Source organism: Phocoena phocoena, chromosome 15, assembly GCF_963924675.1.
Source record: "Phocoena phocoena chromosome 15, mPhoPho1.1, whole genome shotgun sequence".
NCBI lineage: Eukaryota > Metazoa > Chordata > Mammalia > Artiodactyla > Phocoenidae > Phocoena > Phocoena phocoena.
This window is the reverse complement of record NC_089233.1, coordinates 52,265,611-52,287,072: the sequence shown is the minus strand read 5'-3', so window position 1 is coordinate 52,287,072 and position 21,462 is coordinate 52,265,611. Positions and strand designations below refer to the sequence as shown.

Genomic DNA, 21,462 nt, shown 5'->3' with positions numbered 1-21,462 from the left:
TTAGTGCTTAATACAATACCAGAGGCTATTTAGTGCAATGTTTTTTAACTGGGTCATCGCCATTGTCTCAAAATATTGATTTTATTTTAGGCACTTTGATTTTAAAAAGCACACACATTGAACTTCCAGAACACATATGCTGATGCTAGAACAATCAGTATCTTTTAATTCTCTAAAGATGAATTATAAGGAGGTTTGATTGAATGGAATGTTTCAGCTGGCGTCATCTACAAGTGTGATCCAAATGCCTTTTAAGCATCTCTCACGTGGTGTGCTTTCACTTCACAGCATATACCGCTTGTTCTCAGCAGACCGGAAGCGAGTTGAAACTGCTTTAGAGGCTTGTAGTCTTCCATCTTCAAGGGTGAGCATGTTGCCTTCCTAAAACTAGCACTGCTAAATAGCCCTGAATAATCATACTAAAATATATCTTGCCCCAATATTATCCAAACATTTTTAAAACTAAGAAGTACATAGGACTTATTTGTTAATATGTACAATATACGGGGTCACTGTATTAGTTTCTTTCACTCCCATAACTCCAACATTTTCAATAAGAAAGACCCTTTGCAAGTTGAAAATGATAAATAAATAACCAGTTAATACAAAAAAAGTACTGGTCAAAAAATATTAACGTTACTAAGAATTTAAGCTTCTTATTCATTATAAATCCTTTCTTGATGTCCGTTGAGATATTAGCTAATGATTATAGATTATGATTAGTAGTATTTTAAAATATTAATTTCATCTTATCCCCCTTTTTAAATGTCTAGGGCTAATATTTTTAATTTAATAAGCAATTAGAATGGTAGTACATTTTATAAATAAATATATTTATGTACATTGCAGTGTGGTTCTCAAAAGGCTTTTGCAAGAGAAGTACAGGATCAAAACAGTTTGAAAATTGTCTACTTTGCTCCTATGGTAGTCAAGTAGATGAGAGGATAAGCTTGTAAGATGCTTTTTTTTTTTTCTCCCAATACATTTGAGGCACTTAATATATGTTGACCACTTAAAATAAAGCAATTCGCCTTCATTTCAATGCATTTCTACATACCTGGCTCTAATTATCGTTGTTTCTGGGATAGCTGGGTCTGTTGCATAAAACCTTTTCCTTGTGCTATATGCAGAACACTCCTTTCTATTATGAATTATTTTTATCCCAGTATCTAAGCAACAAGTAAGCAAGAATAACACTTATACCCATAGAAGAACCTTTGAGTCTCTTGAAACATGCTGGCAGTGTTGAAGTTGCACTGAATGAAGTTGAGAAGCCATTCTTAAATGTATGGTTAAGTTATGAAAAGTATTGAGAGCTGTTGCATCAGTTACATCAGCCAGTTCTTGTGAATATTTTTCAGAAAAATGAAGTTTATTAACGACTTTGGTCGGTAACAGAAAAGAAATTAAAAAGTCACTCTCCGCTATCAGTTTCTTGCTATCTGTGGAAAAAGCTGCTGATGCTGCAAACACTGGGCAGAGCTGTGGAAAGGCCCCCAAACATTTAACCTTCACTTTAATAAAGCAAAAGAAAATGATCAAACTTGTTTATTATTGCTCTTTCATTTGATGCTTTAGAGCAGGAAAGATATAACTGTTAAGGTCTTGTCCTTGACTCAACAAATATTTTTTTTTATTTGACCTATTTTTTTTCTTTTTTTAATTGAAATACAGTTGACTCACAATGTGTTAATTTCTGTTGTACAGCAAAGTGATTCAGTTATATATATATATATATATATATATATATATATATATATATATATGTGTGTGTGTATATATATACATTCTTTTTCATATTTTTTTCATTATGATTTATCACAGGATATTGAATATAGTTCCCTGTGCTATACAGTAGGACCTTGTTGCTTATTTATCCTATATATAATATTGTAGTTTGCATCTGCGAATTCCAAACTCCCAGTCCATCCCTCCCCCACCACCTTTCCCCTTTGGTAACCATAAGTTTGTTTTCTATGTCTCTGAGTCTGTTTCTGTTTCATACATAAGTTCATTTGTGTCATATTTTAGATTCCACATATAAGTGATATCATATGGTATTTGTTTTTCTAGTTCTGACTTCACTTAGTATGATAATCTTAAGTCCATCCATGTGCTGCAAATGGCATTGTTTTGTTCTTTTTTATGGCTCAGTAGTATTCCATTATGTATATATGTACCACATCTTCTTTATCCGTTCAGACTTGACAGATATCGCTTGAGCTCTTACTATGTGCCCTCCATCACTGAGAATATGGTAGTGAGCAAAATGAAGTTCCAGTCCCAGGATTCAAGGACCATATACTCTCTGGAGGTGCTAGTCAAACACTTTGACTGACGTGTGTAAATTGGGGAGGAATGCCATGAACAAAAGGAATGGAGCACTGCCACTGAAAATAAGGGAAGTTCATTCCAGAAAAAGAAAACAATGTGTGCAAAACCCTGAGGCTGGAAAAAATTTACTGGTTTGAGTAACTGAAAAAAGACCACTGCATTTAAGCATGAAAAGAAAGTGTGAGACATGAATTTAGAAAGACATGCAAAGAATTTTTTTCCTCTGCAGTTGCTCCTGAATTGACCTTTACTAGAAAACATCTTGTGAAAAAAAAAAAAAAAAAGATCAAAAATGTTAACTTATTACTATAAAACTAGCTAAGGGAAAGAAGGAATAGAAAAATGAAGCTGAATAGAAAATCAAATCCATCAATCAATTCTCTATAAATTGCAATTTTCTAAACAATTGGATTCTGACAATTCAGTCGATAAATGCAGATTGAGTTTTTACAATCCACTATGTCTATTATAGGTTCACACTTTCAATCCAATGTCAACTGGAGACATTTTTAAAGGAAAATGAGTTTCAAATAACAGGAGTTATGTTTAAATTGAAAAAAAATATTTATCTTTAGTAAATTAAATGTTATGACAATTTTCTGAAAACAGATTGGAGACTTTTTAAAAATATAATCAACTTCCATCATAAAGTTTTGAAAGTTCATTATTCACAGTAAAGTATACTTTAGTTGGAGGACTCGTAGAATTACAATGCTGTAAAAAGATCTAAAAAACAAAGTCAGTTTCAGAGCTAGGAAATAAATGCTTCCTTGAACTGACTATATTTTAAATCCTTGTTGTAAGTTCATATCTACAGAACAGTGGCCCTAGAAAATACCCACTAATTAGCAAAGATATACTGACAAGAGGTGTTTTAAACACTCCACAGAAGAAAAGGTTATGTAAATGGTAGACGGTAGTACATATCTGGGAGCCTTATATAGCCAGTGGTTGTTCAAACTAGATTTAATTGTGTTCTGTAAATAGACACATTACCAGAAATACTGTGGATATCCTGTTGAGATTTTTTAAACATTATCTTTGTGCACATTGTTAGGGATAATTAATGCACTTGAACTTGTATCCTGACCAACATGATCCATTGAGATAGCACATTCCTTAAAGGGTACTCCTTTAGAGATTTCAAATGCTTCCTAAAGTTACCTTAATTGTTAAAAAGTAGTACTATATCTAAAAAGAGAGACAGAGTAATTACTGTCTTCTTTAATAATCCAAACGTATTTTCCAGTGAGATGTTTGAAGACTTTTCCATATTCAGAAAACTACTACTTTACTCACAAACTTTCTGAGAACAGAAAATAGTGTGTTTGCACCAAATTCCCTTTGATTTAAGGCTTTATTAACTTGAAAAAAAAGCTCACTGACATTTGGAATCATATTATAGTCTTGGCATAGCACTGATCTTTTAATGAAGAAGATAAGAATAAATCCATATTTTTTTATAAAATAAAGCTTACTATAGTTATCAACATACATGTAATACCAAAGAAAACAGCGATTATTCTGGATTTAAAGAATTCCATAAATTTTACTAAAGAATACTATGAACAAAATTTACAAAAGAACTTCTCCCAGGATAACTATAATAGGTTGCCTTTCTCCTATGCCTTATACCCAGAATGTAAATTAGGAATTATAGTTATTCATTCAGCTGTGATTCTTAAAATCACTAATATCACAATTCCATTTTAGAACTACATTATGTATTCAGTTCATTATCAGTAGTTTACTTGTAATTATTTCATGTACTCTCTGGCTGTCTCAACCTTTGATTTATAACTTTAGGACAAAAATACTGAAAATAGATTGAAATCCTGAATTTACCGGAAAATAATTCATTGATTTGTGAAGATAAAATCTGTATGTGGACTCCTTATTCATTAAAGTCCACTGAATTAAATTAATATGTTTTTGAATAACATTTCTGAATGTTAAGTACCTGTTCATTATAGAATTGTTTTTTAAATCTACAAATGTATAAAGAAGAAAATACAAACAGTATCCAAAAACTGATATGCAATTTAGTTTTCTGGATTGCAGTGTGAGTTGAGGAATCAAGCGACCTTACTTCAAAACATAGCAACCGCCCCCCCTCAATTTGATGCCTTAGACAAGTTTTGTAAGCTCCCATCTCTTCAGTGTATGTATCTGTAAAAGGGCTCCCTAACCATGCCAACCTCATAGAGTTGACATGGGATTAACTGAAAACAAACCATTCAAGTAAAGCTCATAGAACTATATGCTTGACATACAGTAAGTGCTCAATAAATATTAATTCCTATTATCCTCTGAGTATTTTTACATATGCATATATATATAAGAGTTTTTTCTCTTTTTTTATTTTCAATTTGTCATAACCTGGTCTTTGGAATCTGGAAATGTAAATGCCACCAGTACTATCTCAAGTTTTTTGTTTAATCTTTTCTCTTTTGAGATTCTTTGTATACAAGCATGGAATTGAAGCAACTATGTTTTTAAAGTATGGAAATTCTTTGTAGTTTCTGGAATAAATGGGCCTGATTCTGACTGTATTGGTCTTCTTAGTTCTCCCTCAAAAAGTTTGGATAACAATGGCAACAAATAATCACTGACCATCTGTTTTGTATTGGAGCCATGATGTGGTGAACCAAGTCCTAGACTACGAGACAGAAGACCTAAGGTCTTGTCCCATACCCAGGTTCACCCAACAGACATTGAATAGGTGCATATTATATGCTGGGCATCATTCTTGGGACACAAAGGAATTAAATAAGAGATAGTCACTTTGCTCTAAAACACGCAGTCTAGTAGATCATCAGAAATATAAAAAATAAAGGAAAAATTGTGTGATGGATCCTCTAAGGAAGGTATATAAAGGTGGATTATGGACACAAAAAGAGAATGTGTCATCTCTACCTGGTTTGGTAAGGAAGGGTTCACAGAAGAGTATTTGAACTTTGGGTACAATCTTAAGGGTATTGGACTTTAAGTTTCCTCCTGCTTAAACAGGACAATGAATCTATTCTATCCACTTCACCAAATCATGAGGTCCAGGAAAAGAAAATAGGTGAATGACCTTTGTGAATTTCAGCCTTATTTAAAATATACAGAATTGGTAATTGCCTGTAGCTTTCCCCTAAGTATCTCCCCCATACTCTTTCACTTGAGTTTTCAGTGGCGCACATTTTAACTTTTTTCTCCAAAATATATTTTTCTCCCATTTTCACCCACTGACCCTAAAGGGTATCTTCATCAGTCAAGTTGGGCAAGAGAAAAATGAAGCTGTATTGAAATGTTGTCCATTTTCTATGTGCTAACATCCAACTGGTAATAAAAATAATACTGTATTTATTCAGCTTATTTCATCAATGTGTCCTCTCTAATAAGAAGTTCTAATTCATAGCTGGTAAGTAAACATGGTTAGAGTTTTAGTAAAGCATATTGCTCTATGAAATTATGTTTATGGAATATTATACAAATGGCTTTAGTTGAATCTGATGTTCTATGGGAAGCATACTTGCTGTCGACTTCCACTTTTGTCATAAATTACACTCATTCATTTAGTAAATATTTATTGTGGACCTTCTGAACTTAATGGTGTAATGCATCTTGCTATATATAAATGACACATGTGTTGTTTGGTTGTCCCAAAATGCTGTTTTGCAAAATGGATTTTTTTTTCTGCCCTATAAATTGATTTAGTAAAGAAAATATTATTTTATTCGTTCATTTCTCAAATATGGGACTCCTGCTGTTTGCCAAGTGGTGAGCTAAGTTTTCTTATCTGTTAGCAAGCAGTGTAGTCTCAGACCATAATTCAGACAATAATTTTTAGATATTTCTGTAAAGGTACATTTCCAAAAATAAGAATACGGTAAAAGGAAGGGTGTTTTCTTTGGTTTAAGGACTTGAAAATAAAAATAATCATATAAACACATACCTGAAAAAGGAAAAACGACATGAAGAATGTCCTTCCTGTCAACAAAGGCTTGAATACATGCTTCCGGTTTCCATGGCAGCCTGACTAAACAGAAAAATAAGTCATAGAAGTCACTTTTTATATCAATGACTTGCTTTCCAAACAATAGGAAACAAGAGGAATCAGTGAGAAATAATGACCAATGTCCTACTTATGAAAAGTGTTTTGCAACTTATCAGATTACTTAAACCAGAAAGAACGTTGTTTGAAAAAAAGACACAAAATTGGGATTTTATCTTTTCATTTTGAAAATGTCTTTCTACAGGTTCTTTACTTTAAAAAAAAAATACATTCATTCAAAAGTCTGCTAAACAGCACATAAACAATGTGGATGTGCTTCATGCCACTGATTTGTACACTTAAAAATGGTGAAATGCTATATTTATCTTCTGTATATTTTATCACAATTAAAAATGAGATTAAAGTCACCAAAAACAGCAACCTAAAAAAAAAAAAATCTGCTGAACAGACCCTGTTTTCACTAGACCTAACCTTATTTATTTATTTATTTGTTTTTTAACATCTTTATTGGGGTATAATTGCTTTACAATGGAGTGTTAGTTTCTGCTTTATAGCAAAGTGAATCAGTTATACATATACGTATGTTCCCATATCTCTTCCCTCTTGCGTCTCCCTCCCTCCCACCCTCCCTATCCCACCCCTCCAGGCAGTCACAAGGCACCGAGCCGATCTCCCTGTGCCATGCGGCTGCTTCCCACTAGCTGGGACAAACGTATCTACCTTACGTTTGTTAGTGTATATATGTCCATGCCTCTCTCTCGCCCTGTCACAGCTCACACTTCCCCCTCCCCATATCCTCAAGTTCGTTCTCCAGTAGGGCTGTGTCTTTATTCCTGTCTTACCCCTAGGTTCTTCATGACATTTTTTTTTTCTTAAATTCCATATATATGTGTTAGCATACGGTATTTGTCTTTCTCTTTCTGACTTACTTCACTCTGTATGACAGACTCTAGGTCTATCCACCTCATTACAAATAGCTCAATTTCTTTTCTTTTTATGGCTGAGTAATATTCCAACGTAAGTGCCCATCATTGGATGAATGGATAAAGAAGATGTGGCACATATATACAATGGAATATTACTCAGCCATAACCTTATTTATTGAATGTACTTCAGAAATTGCCTTAACATCCCTTTAGAAGGAGAAAACTCTTAAGCTTAAAATATAATGAAAAAAACAGAAAATAAGGCTTTTGATACCTCAAAGCCAGTGTTCAAGTGAACTCTACCACTGGCCTCATAGATGTTTTCTGAATGTTCACCCTGGCCTCCTATTGATCTTATGGAAAAATCCCGAATGAACTTTTTGGCCAACCCAATAAAAGAAAGAAAAGAGGAAAGAAGGAGGGAGGGAAGAGAGAGAGAGAGACAAAACTGGGAGGATGAAAGATAACAAAGAAAAAGACCATTTACTGACCCTCTTGTTTTATTTCCCAGAATGATTTGATACCTCAAGAAGATTTCACTCCAGAAGTGTACAGAGTTTTCCTGAACAACCTTTGTCCTCGACCTGAAATTGATAACATCTTTTCTGAATTGTAAGGGAACACATTTTAACTCGTTTTGTTCTGCCTTGGTGATGGTACTCAGGGTGCTAGCTAGGGCAGGATTTTGAGCAGTAGAGGGAGATGGCAGAACCTGTTTGTACATGATAAATAATAGCAGTGATTCTGTGTAATTTGATGGAGACAATCACGCATTCCTACCCCTGAGGTTCAACCACTTTTTTAAAATTAATTAATTTATTTGTTTTTATTTTTGCCTGTGTTGGGTCTTCGTTGCTGTGCGCAGGCTTTCTCTAGTTGCAGCGAGCAGGGGCTACTGTTCGTTGAGGTGCGCGGGCTTCTCGTTGCGGTGGCTTCTCTTGTTGCAGAGCACAGGCTCTAGGTGCGCGGGCTTCAGTAGCTGTGGCACGCAGGCTCAGTAGTTGTGGTTTTTGGGCTCTAGAGTGCAGGCTCAGTATTTGTAGCACACGGGCTTAGTTGTTCCACGGCATGTGGGATCGAACCTGTGTCCCCTGCATTGGCAGGTAGATTCTTAACTACTCGCTACCAGGGAAGCCCTCAACCACCACTTTTAATGAGTGAAGTTGGCTATGATTTGTTGCAGGGTGTCTGTGTTTTAGAATCCTCAGGGGGCTCTGTGTAGTTTGAAGATTATGGCTAGAACAGAGAAGCATCTAGGCTTACTTTGTGGAGATAGACTGTTGTAGAAAGAATGTTGACCTGGGAACCCATCATATTACCTCTTTGCATCACATTAATGAAATGAGAAGTTTGGATTACTAAGAACCTTCCTAGCTGAAAATTATTTGCTTTTATGTTAGAAATCATATAGGCATTACTTTTTAAAAAATGAATGAAAAAAAGAAAAACACATCAAAACACGCAAGGCAAATATGGGGAAGTAGCAACTTATCAATACCTTTCGTGATAGACTGAAATCTATGTGATCACAGATCAATCCAAAACTGACAGACTAAATAAAGATTTCTTTATATGAAAAACAAGCAAACAGTGCTGCTGAGAATGATATCAGATGTACTCACTTTGTCATGTTCATTGCCATCGACTATTGATTGAACATCTGCAATATCTGTACTATTGAACTTGTCTTTGGGTTGTCAACTGGATTGAAATGGGAAGTTTGAATCACACTATATTGCAGAGTTATAGACTCTTGCTGAAGCGTAATTTTAATGAAAAGAAAAATGTGCCCAAACATATTGGGTATTTTTAATAATGAGAAATAAATACATCTTTAGATGATTAAGCGGGATATGAGAATTTGATGACTAAACCAGAAGTTAAGCATCATAATCAAAAAACAACCCATACTCTGTGTTCCATTTAGAGTGGTGCATCTTCACACACAAGATACAGTATTTCCCTATTGTGGTTTTCTTATGCATCTAGTAGAGTTCAAGGGCATTGGGATTTGGTGGCAGTGATTGCAAAAGGTTGTGATGGAGCAACACAATGTTTTTAGGGCAAGATAGGAATTCCAGTATAGCATACTCTTGCCAGGTATGGCAGGAGTTTGTTTCCACATAGCTAAATGCAAATATATGAATGAGACTTGGTGGAAAACCCTTCTAATTTCCTTGTTTTTAATTGTTTTTAGTGGTGCCAAAAGCAAACCATACCTTACGGTTGATCAGATGATGGATTTTATCAACCTCAAGCAGCGAGATCCCAGGCTAAATGAAATTCTTTACCCACCTTTAAAGCAAGAGCAAGTCCAGGTGTTGATTGAGAAGTATGAACCCAACAACAGTCTTGCCAGAAAAGGTCAGTCCACTTTTTCCCACACCAGAGCAAAGCTCGAGTTCTAATTGTGAGTGGGCCACTCTTGGTAGTCATGGGCATCAAGGATTATTCAGGAGGATTTCCCACATTTATATGCCTGCTTTTCTTTCTGACTTAAATCACTGGTGGTTTAATCAGAAGATTTTTTTAGAGTTTGGTATGTGATGTTTTTGTTATGTATATATGTGTGTGTGTGTGTAACATTGTTTTTTAAATGTCTAATCATTTGTTTTGTTTTAAATTTTCCCAGTGACTGAATGTATCTTTTATTCAGACAGGAAATTCATTATCTTAAAGGTTGCCCTTTTGGGTCTGTTTCTAGCTCTGTGACATGACCCATAGATTTTTCTAAATCTCTAAAACTGAAGAGTATATTCAGTTCATTAGACCCTTATCTTATAGTAGTTTATAGTTTACACTACTAACGAATTTTTCCACTTGAAAAGATATTTTAAACTTTGGTCTTCTGTGTTAAAAAAAAAAATAGTGTTTGTAGGAAAAAAAAAAACAAAACTGATATCAGAAAGACAACACTAAGATGCCTGAAAGTTATTGAGAAATTTATATTTTTGATTCTGGAGAAATGACTTGCCAAAATAAGATCATGAAAATTCAGGTGCCAGGAGTTTTCAACTATATGTGGCATCATGGTCTCTAAACTCGATCATCCTTTACCACTAAGACCAAGTCTCATCTGGATTGAAATTCCTTCACTGAGAATATTAGTGTGTTATTACTGATGTTATTGTAAATTGAATAGATATTCCATAGGGAGCAAAATAAAGTGCAATTAACCAATTATTAAGAAATAAATTGCATGTTAATATGCAAGTAATTTATAAGTAACAAATAGCTCTGGCAAGCTTGTGGTCATTAATAAGATGGTTATCTTAAAACTATCCTCTAAATGAAAAATGAGAGTATTTATTAAATATCAAAGTAAAATCTTATCACTAATTGTATCTTACATGTTATTAGTTGGGAATTTATAGATGAATTATTTTAGTTTTTAGTTTTATCATTTTACATATTTTAGTTTTAGTCTTAGTTTCTTCGTCAGGCACTTTGCCTTTGTTGTTGTCATCATTCTTACTGTTGCCGAGGTCAAAGGAAACAACTGACCCAATAGTACATGTTGGCGTTGCCAGGCCTGCCCCTCCAACCCCCTCAGATCTGACTCCCTTTCATCCCTGGTGTCACAGAGATGGGATTTCTCCTTTCATTAAACCAGAAGAACTCCTTGGAGGTTTCTCATAGATAGCTTGACAGTTCCCTTCTGAAATCCAAACTTTGCCAAAAATAACTAACACAGTGTTTTAACAATTCTGACAAGACTTCTAAAAGCAGTTAGCCCATGACACCAGGAAAACAAAAAGCTTTTGTGAAACCAATGAGGCACTTCAGAACCTAAACTTTGCCCTTTTCTCCTTCCTTCATACCACTTTGCTGGTGGTCCAGGCTTCATCTAGTCCGTGGCGCCCCCATACATCATACTCTGATGACTTGGACAAAGTAGAGGATACAAAGGAAAATAGTACAATAAGTTATTGTAAAACTCTATCATCCTGGAAGAATTGATTTTGATTCTAATGGAATTAAGACTATATCTCTTAACATTTGCATGAGTATTTAGTTCCATCTTATAGCTGTACTAGGTGTGAATTCCATAATCATGCAGACATGTAAAATTCAGGTATATTTAAAAAATAGCAACTTGATTTATTTTTCTACAACTTAATATGATATTAATCATGAGCCTGTCTGTCAGCATTGATGTGATTTTTTAAAATCACAGTATTCATTTCTCAACCCCAAAACTCCAGTAGGAAGATGAACTTGAGATGTCTCACACCATGTCATTTTGTTTGCTGCTTTGGCTCTGTTTATGTGAACAAAGAAGATTGTTTTATTCTAGCAATTGCTGTTTCACAGTCAAAAGAATAACAATTTTGAAATCTTTATTTGTAAGAATAAGAAATTGTTGAGTTAGATCTCAATTCTTTAGTAATCAAAAGTTTGAAATATTTTTTCCAAGGATGAAAATCATTTTTTACTTGCCTTTGCAGTTTATAATATCTGATGTTTGATTTTAAGATCTTTACAGGAACTCCTTTTTATATGCAACAAAGTACAATTTAAGAAAGTATTTATTATATGGCTTCAGTGATGACTGATGCAAGGAAATTAGCTCTCACTTATCATGTGACTTTCAAAATGTGCATTATCATTTTACAAAGAAGCAAACCAAAGCTTTGAGGTCAAATGACTTATCTAAGATCTCATACCAAGATGCTCTTCAGGAAAGCAGAGTTTTTAACTTTCAGTCAACTAGTTAATATGTTTTAATCAATAAACACATAAGAAAATAAGTAGGGAAGTTTAATATTACATTATCATTTTTTTCTGCGGCACCGTACATTTTTACTAGTTCTTCAAATGTGCCCAAGCGTTAATTAAATTGACCACAAACTCAGTTTCATTTATCAGAGAAAGAGACTTCCATATTGCCTATATTGATATAAAATCATGGGAATAAGATACATACAGAAAATCCATATATAATAGCAGATATATACTATCTGATACAAGAAACATATTTTAAAGTAGATGTTAAACAAATAAACAATACACAAAATTGACATATGCTAATGTTTAGTTTTATAGCATTTGGTATAATTTTGACATAAAAGGTAATCTTAAATTAATGAAACATTTTCAGTGTGGCTAAAAGCCTAATGGCTAAAGCCGAGTGTAAGTGTGAAGTGAAAACCCAGAAGAGCTGACCAACAGTGATGCTCTGTTGGCCGCCTGTCATGAGGATGTTACCCACATTCCACGCCGGAATTTCTGTTTCTGTAGATGTATGTATTGGTTATAAATAATCAGAAGGTTTCTGTGCAGTCTAAGGCCAAATGTTCACAGGTTTGGGTTTCACAGAGTTGGAATCTTGCTGCAGAAGATACTATTCTCAAGGGAGTTAGGTTTATTTTTACAATTTAAAATCACACACTGAAAAATGCTGTGGTCCCAAGTCAGCAAATGTTTCTTCCTTACAATGTTGTTTGCACTGTAGGCCTAACTGTACTTAATGCAGGGCTACACAATGACTCCTTCCTCTTCCAAACAAAAGGGTCATGAATGTCAGTTTGAAGACTCATGTCTCTTAGAGTTATTTTGTTTATAACTTAAACTCTTTAGAAGAAAGGCATTGAGTAAAATTAGCATGAAAAATGAAATAGTTATTGATGCCTTAGGTAACAGGCTGCAGACCTCTAGATTCAGCAGCTTTGTCCGTAAAAGAAGGCCAAATTATGCTTAAACTGCCAAGCTGAAAGAAAAGAGTTAAGTTTGTTCGTATGTTAATTCTTCTGTGAAGAGCAGGTGTTCATGGGTATTTGTTAAGCAATTGAATTAATATAACAGATCATAATATTAGCAGATGTTTCAAGCTACGTTTCTTTTTTATCAGCAGTTCTTCCTCTTAAATTTTTATACAGTGTGGTATAAAAAAGCTTCCCTGCTTTGTTGCAATTAAGATGAAACTAAAACTTTTAGTATTTGGCCAGTACTCCATGAGTTAATAGTTTAATAGTTGAACTCAAAATTAATAATAGCAGAACAATTTGTTTTTAAGCAAAGCAAATAGAAGTTCAGGTATAGCTAGCATATTTGCTCCAAATAGACCTAAGCTAACAATGATTTGCATACTAGAAATAACCTATTGTATTTTTAATATTGTTTTATTTTAAAATTTTTATGCAAGTGAACTATACTGTGTCATTATTATCAACAACCAGAAGCACCCAGAGTGTGCTAGAGAGAGCACTGGACTTGGAAACTTGCAACCTGTAGTATTAGGTGGAACTCCTTCAGTTGAAAAATGACAAACTTAACTCAGACTGAAGCACAGAAAGGAACTGACAGGTACATATAAGCAAAAAGTGAGGGTGTTAATGACTTCAGGCATGACTACATCCAGGGGCTCAAATGATGTCATCAAGACCTGTCATCTCCCATCATGTGCTCTGCACTGGCTGTAATTCTTGGGCAGACTCTTCTGAAGTGACAAGAAAGCCAACAGCAGCTCCAGGCCTACCAATCTCATAGTTCCATCAAAATACCAGAAACCAGAACATGGCTTAAGCCACCCAGGACCACTCCTGAACTAGGATCGCTGTGGCCTGGAGGATGGAATGTACCAATTGGACAGACTTTGGTCACATGACTCTCCCTAGAGCCAATAAGGAGTCAGCTACCTGAACCATGTGGACTGACAGTGGGAGGGGGTGGTTCCCTGAAATTCACCTGGGGTGTGTACCTAGAAAGAGGAGGACTAGTCACCAGACAGATGAAAACAGCAGATCCCACTAAAACTGGTCACAAATCAACAATTCATCATCTCTGTTTACCTTACCTTAGGAAGCCATTTAATCTCTTTGACCAGTTCCACCCCTAGTTTTCTGATCTTTGAAAATATTCTGAGAGAATTTCTGGGAGAATTAAGTGAGTTTCTTATGATAAGAAGGTTGCATGTATTAATTGTTGCCTGTTGAACCCTTGTTGACCTGAACTAATGAAAAATGAGAATTGGCATTTGTGCCAAATTATTTTTGAGTCTGGAAGTGAGATTCAGAGCACTGGGCAGAGGCATTTCTGAATGCTGCTGTCCCTTGGCTAACAGGCTTATTTTACTTATTGCAATTAATAAAAAATTAGACTCATTTGGTGATGAAACCTGAAAAAATATGGTGAGTCATATCTGTGCACAAATGTTCATTTCTGACTCATCAATATTTTATCTACATTTTTATTAAAATGGAATTATAATTATAGTTTAAAATGTAAAGATTTACACTGGAATCTTACTATTTACTTTATCACTTAATTTTCCTAATAGAGTTTTAAAAATTGTTATTTTCCCAACACCATTTCCCTTTACTAGGTAGAAGTTATAAAAAATAATGATTATTTTTATTAATGTGTATTATGCATTCTTGAGACATCAAACATGCCGTAATTAAGGAAAGAGACTGGCACTGTATTATGGTTAAGCCAGTTAACCTCAGGCAAGTGACTTGACTTGCTTGAACTTCAGGTTCCTCATCTGTAAAATAGGATGATACCAGTTCTAGCAAACATCAGTGCTTATCCTGTATCCCTCGGCATACATGGTTCCAACACAGTCAACAGCATCTTCTGCAAATCTCTGGGACTTTCTCTCAGCCCAACCACAGCCAGCCTACAAGTTCCCAGGACTTCATGGCCCCAGGAGTAATTTTCACTCAGGTGATAGTACCTCTCTTCCTTGCCCCTTGTGTGGGACATTTCTGATACGTGTTCTTCACATTCTCCCAGAGTTCCCATGTATGAATGAGCCCGTTTCCCACAACTGCAACCTGCTTGATAAGGTTCCCTTTATTTACTGCCTTTTCTTCCCTTCTCTTTTCTCCACTCCCCTACTGTTAGTTCCTGGGTTATCTCCCAAATAAGCTGCTTGCACTCAAATCCTTATCTCAAAGCCTACTTTTAGAAGAACCAAAACTAAGACAAGCATTTCTCAATAAATGGCCTTAACAGAATCTAAAGTGAAAGATGGGTAAGTTCAGAGTAGCTGAGCATTCAGAGAAAAAAAAAAAAAATGGGGCTTCCCTGGTGGCGCAGTGGTTGAGAGTCCGCCTGCCGATGCAGGGGACATGGGTTCATGCCCCGGTTCGGGAAGATCCTACATGCCGCAGAGCGGCTGGGCCCGTGGGCCATGGCCGCTGAGCCTGCGCGTCTGGAGCCTGTGCTCCGCAATGGGAGAGGCCACAACAGTGAGAGGCCCTCTTACCGCAAAAAAAAAAAAAAAAAAAAAAAAAAAAATGGAAGGGCTGTGCCCATGGCTCATCCCTTCCAACATGTCACATGTTATCTTAGCTGTTACCACTCCTGAAGTCCTGGCTGGTAGCCTCAAAATCACAGGATCTCCTGTCTACAATGGACTTAGCCATTTAGTCCCAACTCTCAGGTCATAGAAGAGGCAGCTAAGTGACAATGTTGAGAGTAGGACTATATTTTCTGTGTCCCAGTTCTTTGCACCACTCCAGACTCCCACGTGGAGCCCTCCATTAGGCCTTGCTCAAAAAACGCAATGTCAACTCTTTAGAAGTTAGCAATTTGCATCCATAGCAGTGGTTTTCAGACTGTCCTTGACATAGCATCCTTTTATTTGTGTTTGTTTCTTCTCACAATGTCTCATTGGATTGGTCAATGTGTAGGAAGAACTGTTAGAAGCACTGTTTTGGTTGAATGAGCAGAGCCTGCATTGTAGCTGGTGATGGCTGCCCTACTCCTGTTTATTCTCCTGTTCCATCCCATTCTCTGCAGGCACTTCTGCCCAAACCCCAGGAGATCTGAGATGCTCAGTTTAAAAACCACACATCTGAAGGAGATATTCACTGGCCTAATGATCTGCCTCACCATTAAGGTGGCATCCGTTTAAATATTTTTATATAGATGACCTGTGTAGCAATAAAATAAATAAAAGAACAGAAATGAGTGATCAAAGGCAACTCAAATGAGATAGATTTTCTTCCCAAAAGACAAAGACAGATGAAAGCTGTATGATGTAGCCAGTTCTTTTCATATCTTAAGTTACTACACTAAGAAAGCTGCCAAAAAGCCACTCTAGTATTTTATTGATTACAATCCCATTTAAATCCCACCTATTGACTTCTTAGCCTCTGTGGAAGGTCAAAGAAGAATGACATTAGCATCTGTGAGTATATTCCAAGCTCCTCTTAACTCTGTGTTTTGTTTATTCATAGACTTCTCTGAAGTATTTGAGACTGGCAAAAATGAAAAAAAAATATTTTCAAGAGAGCCATTATGGGGCTTCCCTGGTGGCGCAGTGGTTGAGAGTCCACCTGCCGATGCAGGGGACACGGGTTTGTGCCCCGGTCTGGGAAGATCCCACATGCCGCAGAGCGGCTGGACCCATGAGCCATGGCCGCTGAGCCTGCGCGTCCAGAGCCTGTGCTCCGCAACTGGAGAGGCCACAACAGTGAGAGGCCCGCGTACTGAAAAAAAAAAGAAAAAAAAGATAGCCATTATGAATTCACTGTTCATCAGTTGGCTTGATAATTTCCTTGAATTTCCTTTCTTGATTGCATTTCCTCCTTTCCCAGGAGGGAGGAACTGGGCTTGAGGAAAACAAATGCCTGGCCCAGGAGTCCTGGTTTTTTTCTCTTGCATCCTTTCTTTCTGTGACCTCAGTGTCCACTCAGAATTACAGCTCTAGCCAGAAAGCCACAACCATGTTCATTCAAAGCTGAAATGGCTTTTGTTCAGAAAACAACCAGTCAGGAAAAAAAACAAACAAACATATATATATATATAGTAAAAAACAAATGCAAGTTTTAAAGAGGTGCAGGAGTGAACTTGGTAGCATAATCCACCCCAGTCTGTTGAGTGTTTTTAAAACCTCTTTCCCTCATCAGACTATACCTTCCCAAGATGCCTTGCCGTTGTGGGTGAGAACTAATAGAACAAAGCTGATAATGGCTATTTTCTCGTAGAGGTAACCTCCCATCAGAACAAAGCATTAATAATCACTGACTGTTACACCTTTTCCCTTGCCAGCAGGGGACAGGGGGCAGGCTATGGCTCAGTTAGAAGGAACAGCTTAGCAGCTTGCACTGTGCTGCAGAAAAGCCAGGAAGCCACAGGCATTGGACCCCAACATCTGCTTTTCCCAGAGCTGAGTTTTGTTGATAGTTGATTTTACACCAAATAAGCGGGAAGGAAGCTGATTGAATGCAGAGAGAATCAACTCCATGGCAAACATATGGTGACCGCAAGGAAGCCAGATGAGGTGAGGGGTAGACTGTCTAACCTAACACTTCACAGGAAAGCTGAAAAATGAACTGTGGCAATGGGTGAAATGTCGGGAAGCTGAGAATGACCAATAATTTCATTCATTCATTATAGAGATTATAGGAGCCCTGTGTGAACCACTGCAGTCTGTAGGACTCCAGTTGCAAAAGCAAAATTACCGACAGAGTAGGGATGACACCATTTTAAGAGGAAGACTTAACTGAGGATGTTTGAAAAAATTAAATTTCTCACCTAACACCCTACCTTACGTGTAGAAAAGGAGTCCAAAATGCTTCTTATTAATGTTGTTACTGTTACCTAAAGACTGGGTTCGCCTCTTGGTGGGTATTGAGCCAATAGACACAGCCAAGCCAAAGATTGGGAGAAGTAAGGATTATTACTTGCAGCAAATAAGGAGAACACCAGGGATCTTTTCTAAAGCAGGGTCTCCCCTAACAGCAAAATTGGGGAAGTTTTAAGCTAAGGGTACTTGCATATTCATGAAGAGGCTAGAGCAGATGAGAATTCAGCATAAAATTGAGGCAAAAGTCGAGAGAGTCCGAGCTTTAATTGATTGAAGTCAGGAGGGTCAACATCACAATTCCATCTTCCACCTGGGAGGGGGCCTTAGTTCCTGCAGAACTCAAAGATACATTATTATTATGTATATCCCTTGAGGAGGAACTAGGACTCTGCTTTATCATTGCACTACTCTTTGACTGCCTTTTCTTTGTTCCTGCATTCCTTTGTTCCCTTAATATCTTTGATTCCTGAGACCTGTTCAAGGGTAAGCGTTGTGGCCAAGCTTAGATCACTAAATGGCTTAGACCAAAATGGGTTCTCTTATGTGAAGAAAGCCATGCCTGGTTCTCTTTCTCCAGGGACTCCCCCTAACCTATCTGCTTACACTACTTACCTTTCTTTAGGTTCCCCCAGCAGTGACTCTGGGAGAAGAATCCAAATATAAAGAGTTTATTTGAAAGGTGATCCCAGGTAGCACCAGTAGGGCAATTTAGGAGGTGAGAATGAGGAACGGTAGGCAACCATTAAATGTTGCATCATCTCTCAGTCCTGGGCAAAACTAATGTCCATCTTACCCAAGGAACATGACATTCTCGTTAAGGATCTAGAACATTTTGCTCTCCTTTGTGTTATGGTCAAGAACCGTTGTGAAGGGTCTCCTCTCATGGAACAATGTGATGGTGCACTAATAAAATGCGACAGACTTGTTCCCTACCCTCGGAGAACCTCTAGCCCTAATGATCAATCAGCCGTTACATACATCTAGTGAAAAAGACTCCAAGCCCATGTTTAAGAGAGTAGGGTGCCAATCTGGATTCTGTTTTTATCTAGCCATGTCAACTTAAAAGGACTGTTTAATCTCACTGGGTCAAAGTTTATCTGTCCTGTTAAATAATAAAATGCTGTCTCACCTACCAAACAGAACAGTGTGATGTAAATAAATTGCAGATGTGAGAATACTTTGAAAAAAGGAAAGTGCTAAATCAAAGTTAGGTGCTATTATTAAGAACTTTCACACAAAACCACATGAACAAGTTCAGCTGAATACAGGGAGAACTACAGGGCCACAAAAAGCCAGGACAGCTGGGTCGTGGGGTTGATCTGCAAAGGCTTTTGAGAAGAGCACATATTCATTTAGTGGAGATTATTACATGATATCTTGGACTTGTATTTGTTCATAATTATGGTAATTGAACAGCTTTGCAATCAAGATGGAATAAGAATGCATGACACTTTTCAGCCTAAGATAACATAATAATGCCTGAGAACACGTATAGAATATACTAACTCCAGGATTGAAAAGAAGTGGCTAAAATAGGCAAAGAAACCAGCAAAGTTCATACACTATACAAAAACACAGTTAACTGGCAAATGTAATAGGAAAGTCTGTGCCCAAGCAAAGAGAATTGAAAAGGGAACATTTTATAGATTATTTCTGTAAGCAGGCAAATAGATTTTGGTGAGCCATGGGATATTAGAGCCATCTGCACTTACTGTCTAGCAGAACTCACAGAAGGGTCAAAGCACCAGGAATAAATGTGAGCCAAGGAAATACCTTCTCAGAGCTGTGCTTGGAAGTGATTTTAGGAGGTGCTAAGCCATTGGACCAGTAGCTTTCCAACATGCCCTGGTATCATTACATTAGGACTGAGGATTGAATGGTGATGAATGGATTCTCAACCACCTAATCCCAGTGACATCCAAACATGTGAGTGCCAGATCCTGCCTAATTGGCATTTGGCTCAACAAAGTGAGGCTGGTGGCCATGCTAGCTGGCAGACACATTGTTCAGTTTGCCCATCCTAACTGTGTGATGATTCTGTAAGGATTTATAGGCCATCTGTCTTCCAAGGCATAATTTGTCAAGATTTCTCTGTGCTTCCAGGCTTTGAAAGATGTTATTTGCATGTGTTTGGCTATTCCTTTTAAAAGGTAACCTGCATTTTTTTTTTTTTTTTGCAAAACCCACAAAACAATGTCATATTTTCTGTTTAGCATTTCTGTTGTCCTCACATTGGCATAACACATTTTTTTGTGGTATTTTATTTTTCTTCCTACAAGTTAGACTCATGGATTGGAGAATAAAAATGTTAGAGGGTGCCTTTGAATTACTTGTGGAGATTAGAATGTAAATTGAGTCTGGAAAAGAATTTTAGATCTTGATAGACAAATCCAAATCAAAGAGCTAATCCTCACGCCTCTACTAGATGGGTCATTTGTCCTGCCTGAGTCCAGCTTCTTTTAACAAAAAGATTAAAGTCACACGTTTTAAAGAGATAAGTAAATCATGGGAAAAAGCTCTTCTTTGGTCACATTCAGGGCTATTTTTAGGACTAATTCACATTGCCTCAATTGAAGCCAACGGCTACATAGGCAGGATCCTCTCCTTTCATCATCCTTGTTCCTCATCCAGGCCAGTGCTGGGAAAGTTATGTGGATAAACATCATCAGTCGCACGCACCACCATCTGCCTTCCCGTTGCCCTGGCACCATCTCCAGATCCAGCTCTCACACTGAGTACCCCCTGTTACCTTAGAAAAGTTGCTTACCTCTCTAAGCCTCAGTTTGCTCATCTGAAAATGGGAAGTAAAAAGTACCTCTCTTATAGGATTTCTGTGCCTGCCACATGGTCAATGCTCAGGTAATGCTAGCTCTTCCTGTTATGATGATGATGGTGATGATGATGAAGATTATGATTTACCTTCTCCTAGTACTAGATGATGTGTTGTACAGCAGGATAGCATAGTAGTTAATGGCATGGAACACAAAGCCTCACTTTGGGTTCAAATCCCATTTTATCCACTTGTAAGCCATGTGATCTTGGGCAAGCTACTTGAGTTTCTCACCCATAAAATAAGCATAAAAGTAGTACCTACTTCATAGAGTTATTATGAGGATAGAATGAGTTAATATTTGCATATAGTAAATAGTATATAAAGGTTTATAAAATAATATATGGGAGATAGACTAAATTCATGAAGCTCTTCAAAGGCTGGCTCTCTCTTCCTTTACCATCCTGCTTGCACACGTATAAATATACTTCCTTTCAAGTCAGAATCCATTCTTTTTTTTAAAAAGTACTATGTTTGTAGACACAGCCAGCCACATTTTCTTTCTTTGACTCTCCACAGAATTATTTTTCACTTTAGCACTTCGCCACTGTTACCTTACATCTGCTTTTAGGACGAACGAGGTAGCAGTTCCATGTTGGTGCTTTGATGCCATGATGAGGTCATTTCCAAGGTAACCATCCCAGTAAAAAACACACACTGAACAAGAAAGAACCTGACTTTCAAAACTTTCTAGTCACTTTAGTAATGTGCCATGAATTCTATTTAGAGATTAGCTTGTGACCATGCCCTGCTGTCCTTTTCCCTTTCCTGGTCACAGAGCCCATGTAAAGCATCATGTGAGAGTCTGGTGCTGAGGACTTGCCATCAGGCT

At 36.9% G+C, this 21,462-nt stretch overlaps 1 protein-coding gene across 2 annotated transcripts in view; it reads left to right on the top strand.

Annotated features, from left to right (window-relative positions):
* The window catches only part of PLCB1 (phospholipase C beta 1), a 686,080-nt gene that overhangs the window by 487,499 nt on the left and 177,119 nt on the right, over positions 1-21,462 (top strand). For both annotated transcript variants that reach the window (XM_065892597.1, XM_065892598.1), the window contains exons 7-9: positions 289-364; positions 7,772-7,872; positions 9,458-9,624. In XM_065892597.1, coding sequence (XP_065748669.1) covers positions 289-364; positions 7,772-7,872; positions 9,458-9,624 — 344 coding nt within the window. The remainder of the gene's footprint in view (positions 1-288; positions 365-7,771; positions 7,873-9,457; positions 9,625-21,462) is intronic.